Consider the following 12,615-nt stretch of genomic DNA (forward strand, 5'->3'; position numbering starts at 1 on the left):
TTATTAAATAAATGAAAGGATTACTACAACTAAAGTTACAGTTATAAAAAGTATTTTTTTCCCTTCAGTCCTAGGGTATTGATAACAGACAAACTTTCATCATATGTTATTTTGATTTCCTGAAGAAACAAAGCCAAAATTTTTTACAGACTATTTGATAGAAAAATAAATAACCATACGATTATTTTAACTGTTCCTTTTACCTCATAGTCTTTATCATTCTTTTGCATAGTGAAATGCAAGGGGAAAATGTTTATTTCAATTAGGAACAATTACATACTATTCACCTTGATATAAAATATTAAAGGTAATTAATTCCATATGCAGAGTGACTGGCAATGACTTTTTGCTTTGGTTTTGTTAACATAAATTAGTACATTTTTTTCTTGCAGTCTATTTTGTTGTGACCTTTGGTGCTAATTAAGAGTGGTTATATAATAAATTCACTCACAACTTTATTCATTACCCATTTGTAAGTGTTCATTGTGGTCTTGCTGCTGTCGAGTTATCCCCTAATCTAAGCCTATGATCCAGTACAGAACAAACTGTGTTGTCCTGTTTCTTGGACATTACAGGGCTTATAAACTGAGTAGATGTTAAATTGAATTTTAAACCAAATTAAGATGAAGGCTTAAGAGCACTAACTTTTATTAGCGTTTTAATCTCTTTTATATTTAATTTGCTTAGATCAGAATATACCATCCTTAATGCATTCAGAGTTGTGTTTGGGATTTCTTTATTCTGCTTTACAGTCTTTGGGGGCATAATTCTTCTCACATTACTGTACCTTTCAGTTTCCCAAGGCTTGTCCGTTAGTATTCATAGCCTCTGGATGGGTGTTTACTTTCTTCTCTAAAAATTGTTATTCACAGTGGGTGCATTTTAGTAGCAGTTTGAGTGCTTCATTTTCAGTTTTCCAGAGTGTCAGAAAATGCACTGGTGATAGTTTTATCAATTGTAATTGGTCTCTGCTATTTTGATTTCTCCCATGAAACACTAGACTCCATAGTCCCTCATTATACTGGAGTACCTTGGTTGGGCAAATATCTGACAACTGCACTACTGAAGGCAGGCTTTAGGCTAACTTCAGTCTCCAGGATGACCACTATAACTTAGAGAAGGGAGCAGGTTGGAGTGGAAAAGACCCAGGAAAGGGTCAGGAGACTTGGTTCTATCACTTACTCTTCTTGTGACCTTAAGCTAACCGCGGAAGTCGGGGTAGAGGGAGTATCTTGGGTTTTCTTAGTTGTTAAATTTGGGGGTGAGACTAGCTGTTTTCCTACACCCTTTCCAGTGTAGGATACCACTTGTGCATTAGAATTGGGCCATTCCTGGTCACCTTGCTTTAGCCCTATACTAGGATGTTTGTATCCACTCATAGGAGCTAAAAGTGGACTAAAGCCAGGGAACTAGTGTGAACCCAGTCCTCTTGTGGCTCCATAAAGCCTGTTGTCTCAGGAACTGTGACGACTTCCAATTTGCTTCAGGTACGAGAGGGTCACCACAACTCCTACAGGTCCCAAAGCCAGAAAGTAACGTTCTGGAGATTTAAACCCAATTCTAAATTCATGTTCTTTTTGCTGTATCCATTGCTTCCTCTACAAAGTAAAGATAACACTGATGATTTTGATGGGGTAGAGGTGATTTATAAAAAGTAAAAATTACAGTAGGCACACAAAATAAAAGAACTTTCTGACAACTGTCACATGAACTATTTTCTTACTGATTTTTCCAGATATCTTTGAGCAGTCATAAAAGTGTATAAAACAGTTACAGTACAAAGAATAATTATATGTCAAAACTTATGTGGCCACCCAGGTCAATAAATAGAGCATTGCCAGCACCCCAGAAACTCTGTGCAATGCTCCCAGATCAAACCCCTCTCCCCTGCCCCTAGAGGTAACCACGCTACTAACTTTTGAGATAAGCGTTTCCTTGTTTTTCTTTGCAGTTTTACCACCTATATACCTATCCCTAAACAATATAGTTTAGTTTTGCCTGTTTGGGGGCTTTTATAATTGAATCATATTATGTACACTTTTGTGTTTTGTTTCTTTTGCTCAGTATTATGTTCATGAGATCCATCCATGTTGTGATGTATAGCTAGAGTTCATTCATTTTCATTGCTTTATTTTACTCTGTTGTCTGAAAAGATCACGATTTATCCTTCCTACTGTTGATAGACATTTATGTTGTTTCCAGTTTTGGATTGTTACAAACAATATCATCCTGAACATTTTTATACATGTCTCCTGGAGCACATATGTAGGAGTTTCTCTGTGTATATACCTAGGAATAGAATTGCTGGTCAGAGGGTATGCATATTTTCAACGAACTGTGATTACTGAATTTAATTTTCACTGGAGCTTTTAACCAATACATTTTTAATAGGAATTTAAAATATTTTATTCTCATCTAAAAAGGTTTGTCTTTCCTATAGAAAAATGCAAGAATGGCAGCAGAAAAGCATTATTCTAACATCCTAAAAGCACTAGGAATATCTGATGAGTTTGTTTCAAAGAAAGGCCAATGTGGAAGAACATTTGAGTCCTTCAGCGATCAAGAGATGAAAAGTTTCACTGAAGATAAAGAAAGGTAACATATATAAGTCTGAATGGTATACCTCTGAAAAAATTCTTACCTGGAGGAAAGCATAAAATTCTGTTCTATAATATTTTTTAAAGGTCTTTTACCTAGTTGAATACATGTGAACTGATGTAAAATATGTTGATATTTTAACATGTTTGACATTCAAAATATTATACAGTGATGAAGTATCTTGTTTTTAAGGCAGAATAATTTACATTTCTGACTGGCATAAATAATGAAAATAAACATGCTTTCAAATGAAGTTAAAAGAGTAAACCAAGTTTTAAAATAAATTAGTTCTCAGAGGAATATTTACTTTAAAAAAAAAATGCCTGCAGCGCCTGATATTCCTAGGTGGTCTCCCATCCAAGTACTAACCAGGCTCCACCTTGCTTAGCTTCCAAGATCAGACCAGATCAGGCACGTTCAGGGGAGCATGGCCGTAGACAGAAATATTTACTTTTCCAACTGGCACTTTCATAGAGTTTTTCTGATGAATTGGAGCTTATACACCTGAGGAAGACTGACTACATGATGGCGTATATTGCAAAGGGTTTGTTTACCTTTAAACCAAACCATTTTTCCTTTGAAAGATTGATAAATTTCTTCTTCTAGCTTTAATGAAGAAGAAAAAATAGAAGAAAGAGAGAATGAGGAAGAAAATTATTTTACTGATACCAACAGCCAGGATTCTTGCAAAGAAAAAGATGAAGCTGATGAAGAGAGTGAAGAAAAATCTGTCGAAGAATAAAACAGAATCAGCAGAGCCTCCTCTCTGTGTCTGTGCTGTTGTTTGCAGCATCATGTATTAGCAGCTGTGTGGGTGTTAGCAGCTGTGCTTGTGTTAAGAATGTGGATGGGAACCCATCTGATGTGTGCAGGGCTCTTGAGCAAAGTCATCTGTAGCGGAAAAGGTCAAATCCTGCCGATTGGCCATTTGGTCAGTTAGAATAAGGCTTTGCCTATCATGTTTTAAAATTGCTACATATGGTCTGTTCACAACTTTGATCTTATTTGTATTTTTAAAAAGTGTTTGAGAATCACAGCTGTCACAAACTGATTAGTCATAAAAATATACATTACTTCATTATTTTGGTGGGAAAAAATGGTTTAGCATTGAGAGCAGAGAGAAATATTGGCCTTTAGTGATTTGTTTGAAAAAAAATTTTCTCATTTTTTTAAAGCATGAATTAATAAATATTTTTAAATTATACTATTTGCTCATTCTTTTTCTCTGCAATACATCTCACAAAATGAATCCTCAAACTTATTTTACTAGGTATTTTAAGTTTCTTATCTGAGCCATTTTTCAAAATAAAATATAGAAAAAAATACATACTTGCAAATTTACATTCATTTCTACACTGAGAGTTTACTGTTAAATTATCCATAGTATCATCACTTTTTTTATCTTTAATTTTATTCTAAATTATTTTTGATATCTATATTATTAGAAAAGCATTTATATTCTTTTTAACCTTGTATATTGACAGATGGAAAGAATTATAGCATCGAGTTATAATTTTAATAAATATCAGCCCTGTTTTATATATGATGAAATTTGTACATAATAACTTGTCCAAGGCAAATCTCTAAAATAATTCAGATTTGACTCTTTAATACAAGGCCCAGCTGTACTCAACTTCTTACATATTATTGCAGACACACTTTGTCTTTCTGTGCATGATGTTAATTTGATTTTATGAATATATCATTTTTCCTCTTTAAGCAGATTTTTGTTTTAAAAATTCAAACCTGTCATAAAGATGTGATAGAGTGAGACATTTTCTTTTCTAAAAACAATCAACCTCCTTTAAAGAGGATGAACTAATAAAGGTGTATATAATAACAGTGTTTCCCAACTGACAGTTTATGTTTTAAATGAAGAAATAAGGTGATTTTTCTCAATTAAGGGCAAATATTTACCTGTAATTTCTTTCCTACACTTTGTATTAAACTATTTGTCACTAACATTAGATTGTAAACTTCTTGAATGTTGGCACCATTTAACAATTCATCTTTGTAATTCTTTAATATTTTGCACAGGATTGTGCATATGGTAGGTACTTAATAAAGGCTTAGATGAGTAAGTAGATGAATATGTTTTTTAATTATATACTTCAAAATGAATACACATGGGATTAAAAACATTTCCCTTCAAATTTATTGAGAACCTATGAAACACAATCCACAAATTGTAATATTTTAAATATTACTTGTTTTCAAGGATTTGCTCCTCATTCTGTCTCTTCTCAGCTTTATGAGGAGATATAGGACTTGGTTTCAGAACTAATCTTCAGTTTTCTTTAAAAATGGGAATAGTGCCTGTATTGAGTGGCTATAGGAAGGAGTAGATGAAATGATGTTTGGAAAACTTCTTTGCAAACTAGGCTATTCAAATGATAGTGCCACAGTATAGGATATTCCTAAAGAAACTTTTAACTTTCGACACTTTTATTAAAATAAGATACAATGTGATTTAAATATGATTTGTTAGAAATAATGTGTGAACCCCCTTTTTAAAGACAGCGATCTGGTAAACATAAAGCCAAACTTAGAAGACATTGGCAGTTTCAAATCATTCTGTGCAAAAATCACTTTTTTTAGAAAGCCATCATATTGACAGCTGATTTATTTAATGTGTGATATTATACAATAAGAAGAGAAAAAATTTGAGAAGAAAAATAAGAAAATCTGGTATATAACTGTCAAAAGTCAAGGAATAATATGCATGCTTAATCTAACTTTGAAAAGATGGTAAGACAAAAAAATGGCAATAGAATTTGCCTCTGGAACAAAGCCTGGGAGTAGGCAGTGGAAGACTTAGTTTTTTGTTTTGTTTTTTCCCTTCAACATATATATTAAAGAAAAATATAAATGAGGCTTTAGCCTTGTTGGAAGCTACTTTCTAGTCAAGGATTTAGAGTAGCTTGACAGCAAGAAAAGATAAAAATACTTATATCTTTTTCTGATACTAAAAAAATGTATACATCGTAAACAGTTTATTTGAATCAGGGTCCAAACATTGCACTTGGTTAATAAGTCTCTTAAGTCCCTTTTTAATACATCTCTTTTTTCTTGCAATATTGTTGTTGAGGGACCTGGTCGTTTGTCCTGTAGAGTATCCCACTCTGAATTTTGTCATTTAATGTGTTCTCTGCGTTTCCTATAAATTAGTAGTAGTTAGATCTAAGCTTGATCAGATTTATGTTTGATGTTTTCAGCCAGAATATTTCATAGGTCATAGTGTATATTTCCATCAAGGAGGTACATAATGTCTAATGATCTTTCCTTTTGTGATGTTATCCACCATTGAAGATCATTGCTACAACTCCTCATGCCAATGCCTCTTCACTCATTTTAGAATTTACCAAAGACCACAGAGTCTTAGTTGTTACAAAAAGGAAAAAAGTGGGGAATGAGGAATTGAACAAAGGTGGTCAAAAGGTACAGACTTCCAGCTATCAGATAAATAACTACAAGGGGTGTAATGTACAGCATGGCGACGATAGTTAACACAGCTGTACGGTATATTTGAAAGCCGATAAGAGAATAAATCTTAAAAGTTCTCACCACAAGGAAAAAAACATTTTTTAATGAGATGGTGGGTGTTAACTAAACTTTTTTTGTAGTATTCATTTCACAATACATGTGAGTCAAGTCAGTATGTGATACACCTCTTAAACTTACACGGTGCTGTATGTCAATTTTATATCAAAACTGAAAAAAAATCTAAATACAAAAAAAACAAGGAAAAATAACTAAATAGATATTCTAAATGTTAGTGTATCTGCTTTTATAGCTAGGAAATCTTAGAAACCAAAACGTTGTTCTTCAACTTCTCTACTTCTTTTCACATTCTTCTGGACACCACAAGTGTCTCATTTTTCCCTTTAGGAATCTGTGGCTCTATCTTATCACCCAATTTTATTGTTTTTGTTAGCTGAGGGTTTTTGCTTTTGCATTGTCCTTTTATATGGGGGATACACAAAGATTCAAACTAAACTGCTATCACTACCATCTTCCCAGAAAACTCTCAAGACTTAGTTTTCCTGTGTACGTTTTGAACTGTTTGAATTTTTTTTACTATATTACTTAGAAAAAATAGTTAAAAGAAGGTAATAGACTAGGAATAAAAATTTTAGGTCCCTTCCACCACTGAAATGAAATGAAATGAAAAGATGGTGGTAATAAATGCAAGTACTGTAGAAAAAGTAAGCAGAAAAGCAAGATGAGAGGAATAACTGTTGCAAATTTAAATGAAGTGGTTAGGGATAGCAACCTTGTGAACAAAGCTCTGAAAGGGCGAGGGGTGGGCCCTGTGGATGTTGGAGGAGAAAGTGCTTTCTTTGGGCAGAGAAATGCCAGTGCTGAGCTCTGAGGGGGAGTGTGCTTGAGATATTTGAGGAACAACAAAGGGGGCCATGTGAGCAGAGGGAAGAGGAGGAAAAGACACAGGAAATGAGGTCAGAAAGGAGGGAGGTTGCGGGGAGAAGGGGATCTTGTAAGGATTTTAGCTTCTTTGTGTGGGCAGCCATTGCGGGATTTTAACTAGGGTGACATAATCTGACAACATGTAGTGTCTTTCTGCAGCTGGGTGAGGATGGTCTGCAAGTAGCAAGGGCAAAAGCAGGATGGTCACCTAAGAGACCTTTTTAAAAGCGTTTATTGCTAATCCAGATATGTCTAATTTCAAAGTGAGTTCTTCTACTATATGTTATGTACTAAAGTAGTCACAAAGGTGATTATACTTTTAATGTATGGGTAGTTATTTTTTTCCTCAAAACTATTATATTACAAATAAGCCATTAAAATATCCTTTTAAACGGAAAATAAAAATCCTCTTAAGACCCGCTTACTACAATTTTGAGTATATAATAGTTGAAATTCTTTTATTTTTCCATTAGAAGATGCTCCCCAAAAGAAGGGAAACTGACTAGCTTTAGTAATAGCATTGAGAAATTTAGACCAGCCCTCACAACTCAGTCCACTAGACTAAAAGCAGCAGTGAGGCCATCTTGCGAAAGTTCTTCTTTGTTGTTCTTATAATTAGGAATTAACCACTGGGTCACAAAAACGATCTTGAAATAAAGTAGTATTTTTCCAAGAAAAGGATATGGTAGAGATTGCCAGTTGTTCGGCCAGTATTTATTTTCCCTTTCTTCCTTACTATTAGTCCCTTACTTTTGCTGTAGTCCCCTACAGTTTTGAGTATATAATATTTGAAATTATTTCAGTTGGCAATATGCCCAACTGAAAAAAAAAACTATATGTATTTTTTTCCAACCTTCCTTGCAGCTAGGTAGTTATATGATACCATCCTAACCAGAGAGAAGTAAGTAGGGTTTTCAAGGAAAGGCCTTTAGAAGAGAAAGACTTGGCTGGCTTGACGTTTTGGTCTTTGCCTTTTCTCTTTCCTCCTTCTTCCTTCTTGGAACTTGAATGTGATGGTTAGAGTCAGAATAGCCATCTTATAGTCATGAGGAAAGGCCAAGGGAAGTCTGAGAGACTTTGGCCCCCAGACTTTTGATACACAGAATCAATACAAGCAACTGCCAACCTCCAGTCTGGGTGTTACCTTGTTTAAATCTGCCATTTGTGTTTTCTATTAAATGTAGCAGAACATAGTTCCTAATTCAAGACATACACCCAACCAATCATTAAACAGACTTTGGAAAGAAGTGACATTTCTGAATTTTCATAAGTTACATATGCCTGTAATGTTAAACATGTACACTGAGGTCAATCTTTTACATCTCTTTGAGGGATGCTCACTTTTTTCAAGAAGAAAAATATTCCCTGCATTTATATATGAGGAAAGAAATACAAAACAGGACATTAACACTCTAAAGAAAAAACACAATGGAGCCCTTCTCAAACAAATAACAATATTTCTGTTAATCTTACATTATTAATAAAAAGAAGTATATTTTATTATGAAAACAAGCTATCTAGTGGCACCTTATGCTCCAATGGATTAAGCTACAGTATTTTTGTGCCAACCTTAAAAGTTTTTTTTCTGAAAACTGTGCCAAGAAAATGTGTAGCTGAGGAACTGAAATGCTTCATGAGAAACATGGAGACATAGAAACCAAAATCAGGCAGGAGAAAGCCAAAGTACATTTTTCAAAATGTTCACTAATATAAAACCAGCCCACTAAATAAAGGTAATATCAATGACATTATGGACAAATATATACATAATTAACAATGAGTACCATATAGTTAATTTTCATTATTCCTTGTTCATCAAGAAATTTTGAGAACATCTCTTTCTCCCATAGTTTTTATGAGATTTTGAAAGTTTGTTTTATTCTCAGGGGAGTGGAGAGAAACTGTTTTGCTTCAGCTTTTCTTTCTGTCACAAGGAGACTCTGAATCAACATTTCCTATTACTGTGCTACTAGTTCTACTGCTCTCCAACCTCCCCAGTTTCCGATCTCAGACCAACTGGGTGAGCTAGACTAGCTCAAAAGGCTCTCTGGGGCCTACCATCACATTTCTGGAACCATTAAGGGAGTACACATTTTAAGAAAAGACTAAAGGAGGAGAGTTTGAAAGTATTAAGTATAAGAATCTTTTGCTTGTATAACTCCATAGTTTTTAAAGTATTTCACATTATATCATTGCAGTCTCACATCCAACCTTTGCGGCAGGAGAGGAAATTAAATAATCCAGGCAATGTCATGCAACCAGTTAATGACAAAACCTGGATCATTGTCTTCTGCTAGTTCAACTATGCCAGTCTACACTCTAAGGAATGTTACCTTTAAAACAGAAGTCAGGATCAGTTGAAGCTCTAAGTTAACTCAGAAACAAGCAAAACAATAGTTTTATTCAAGGAAAGCACAGATTTTGATCCTTAGAATAGATCTCACTAAAGGTATACAGGAACTTTTGTGTTCAAAATCTTCATAATCTAGAAACTTAAACAATACCCCAAATATAATATAAGACATCCAGAGAAACTAATGAAAAACTGTTGTCTTATTTTACAAGTATCTTTTATGTTCATGGTAAACAACAAAATAGAAGGGTCTAAAATTTTAAAACCAGTATCCTTTCAGAAATGTTACGTGTGTATATAAATATTCTATAATACATACATACACACACACACACACACACATACACACACACATAGTCTATGATGGATAAATTCTATATTATATATGAGCTATATGTCTATATCCCACAAATGATGTTACAGATTTCATATGTACTTGCTGCCATCTGTATCACTCTCAAAGATGTCACCACTTTGCAGACAACCTGTCCTTCGCCAGACCTCTTAGACTTTCGACCTTTGATTTCCTCATTTCCAGGGATGACATCTCTTCTACCTCATCCAGACACCCCAAAATCATTCCTTTGATTCCACACTGACAACAACCTCTACTGACTTTTACCTTCATTGCTTTTTCTTTTGTTTACAGATTTCCAAATGTTGTTAAGCTCTACAGTCATCTACTCTTGTTTCTTCTCTTGTCCTTGTGGCTTTATGCTTGTTTTATTCTTTTGTTGTCATTTTGGTAGTTTCAAGAGGGCCCAGATAATCAGAGCATTCCTCATTTTGCAATATTCTCTCTTTTTCTGGTTATTTTCCTGGTATTTTGCTTTCTCTGCCAGTAATTTCTATTTCATTTGTCTTGTAAGGGATCCCGAGGGCTCCATCCATGATCCCCTTCTTTTGTCTCCATAAGTGATGCCATCCTTTCCCAGTAGCATCTACTACTGAAAACTCTAAAATCCATATCTCAATCTCAGACCCTTCTGCTGAGCTTTACATTTAATGACTCAAATACATCTTAAATGCAACATGTCCAAAACTAATCTTTGATTTTCTTGCTTTTCCATTAGACAACACTGCCATCTTCCCAGTTAGTTGCTCAAGTCAGAAACCTGGGAGTTTTCAGCCTTGGTTCTTGCTTCTTTCTTATCTTCTACATCTAAGCCCTCAGCAAGTCCTATTGGAAATATCCACAGTCTAAGATCATAGTTTCTTTCCATTTCCACCTACCCTACTCTAGTCCAAATCACTGTCACCGATCACCTATGTCACTGGAATGAAGCCTTTTATGAATGTGTACCCTATAAGAAAGAGAAATTTGAGTATGTACCTTCAATGTATTTTTATTTTTATGTTTATATTTTAATATTTTATTACTTTATATTTTATAAATATTTATTTTATGTATTTATATTTTTATGTTTATTATATGTATGTTACTATGCTAACATTATGTATATTAAGATTAGAATATAACATTATCTTAAAAGTAATTTTTAAAATGTAATAATCATATAAAAACTTGCTCCATGAGAGGAAGGTGGTTAAGTATACGTCTTCATTTTTGGATATGTTGGTTTAACACTTTGTGATAAAGCAATTTAAAAGACTGGTTCTAAATTGAGTGTATCCAAGCTGGGCTTGAATATCTGTCAAGATACCGCTAGAAGCTCAATGCTCGGTATATAGTATTCACAAATGGTGGTGTTTGTTGTTAATTACAGTGGACAAAAGTTCTTATATCAATAGTCTCCTTGATAATTTTAAATTTTTTTGGCTTACTCCGAGTAAGACTAATGAGATCACTATTGTTTTTGCCTCCTTATGTGGCTGATTTAGAGCTTGTACCTAGTGTAGGAAAAGCACTCTGATATTTTCTTGTTCCCCTTGTATTTGTGTTAAGAGTATTATTCTCAATCAGAGGTTTCTTTGCAGGATTTTCTTTTAAAGCCTCTTGTCCATTTTATGAGGATTGGTTTTAGAAAGCTGCTGATATAATCTGTGAAGCTACCTAATAGGGCACGTATAACCTCAGACACATGGCCACAAGTTCCATGTGAACAGCAAAGGCACTGTCCCAGGGTGGCACATGATTGAGGTCCAGACCATGTGAGCAGACAAAAAAAAAAAAAAGACAGTGACAATCCACATATTAAATTTTGGTAAGCTTTATTTCTTTTTTAGATAAAATTAGTAGAACTTTTCTAGTACCAGTTTCTGCACCAAATAGGGCATCTCACACCCCTCCAACCTGGTGAGTGCATCCCACTTTGGAAATGACTGGTTTGGCCTCGCCCCTCATCCCCCAATCCTTTCCTCTCTTGCTCAGGCCATCAGTACGGCTAGAGTGAAGAGCTATTGTAAAAATGTGGTTGCAAAGGCAAGAAGGGCAGAGAATAAAGAGCCACTTGTTCTACATCACTGAGTACACACATATCCTCAAATTTACTAATAAACTGAGTTTACAGTGCAGCACGGTAGAGGCAGGGTGAACTAGAACTCCCCTGTCCACCCTGTGTTCAGTCTGCCCCTATGTCTAGTCCACCCTGTGTCCAAGTGATTCTTGGAGATTTGGGCAAGGAATGAAGGGATGCCTTTGCTGTTAGTCAAGGTCAGAGTGTTTTGTAATGTGACTTAGGCAGGGGCAAGGGCAAATATAAGATAATGAGGTGAGAAAAATATGTTTATAGGAATAAGACTTCTTTGTGCAGATCAGATGTGGAGCTTTAGAAGAATATACATCCTTAACTGTGGAAATGTTTGATTTTATGCTCTGGGAGAAAGCCCGCATGGAATGGAAGTCTCACAGGCATCCTAGGATCCAGAGTTTACCCCTTCTCAAGAGATTTGGGGGTAGGAGAAATAAGAAAGGCTTGTTTACCTTTCTTCTTTGCAGAGAGCCAGCAGAAATGGCATTAAGGGCTCAGAAGACTGCTCATTTTCAGTAGAAGCCCTTGGATGCAAAATTTGCAAGACAAAAGAAAGAAGAGGATAGGAGTTTCATTACTTTTGTGGGGGAGGACTGGTTTGCCTTGGGTAAAGGAGAGTGTAGTAGGGAAGGAGGGACAGAAAATAGAGAAGAGTTGAAGGAGAACCAGCTTTTACATTCTTGCCTTTGTGCATCCAGGAGAGCAGGGCCTAGGGCCTGATTTTCCATTCCCTACTCCCGTTTGCTAAGAGAACTTTTAAATCTCTTGGGTGTATATGTGTGTGTGTGTGTGTGTGTGTGTGTGTGT

The 12,615-nt window shown here is 35.0% G+C and overlaps 1 protein-coding gene and 1 pseudogene across 3 annotated transcripts in view; one reads left to right on the forward strand and one right to left on the reverse strand.

Annotated features, from left to right (window-relative positions):
* FAM161A (FAM161A, centrosomal protein) overlaps window positions 1–4,682 on the forward strand; it is a 22,271-nt gene extending 17,589 nt beyond the window's left edge. For all 3 annotated transcript variants that reach the window (XM_006909566.3, XM_006909565.3, XM_015587641.2), the window contains 2 exons: window positions 2,441–2,595; window positions 3,205–4,682. In XM_006909566.3, the coding sequence (XP_006909628.1) occupies window positions 2,441–2,595; window positions 3,205–3,340 (291 nt within the window). In that variant the 3' untranslated portion in view covers window positions 3,341–4,682. The remainder of the gene's footprint in view (window positions 1–2,440; window positions 2,596–3,204) is intronic.
* Window positions 2,919–3,037, reverse strand: LOC112478076 (annotated as a pseudogene).
* Window positions 4,683–12,615: the final 7,933 nt, after the last annotated feature.

Source organism: Pteropus alecto, unplaced genomic scaffold (genome assembly GCF_000325575.1).
Source record: "Pteropus alecto unplaced genomic scaffold, ASM32557v1 scaffold131, whole genome shotgun sequence".
NCBI lineage: Eukaryota > Metazoa > Chordata > Mammalia > Chiroptera > Pteropodidae > Pteropus > Pteropus alecto.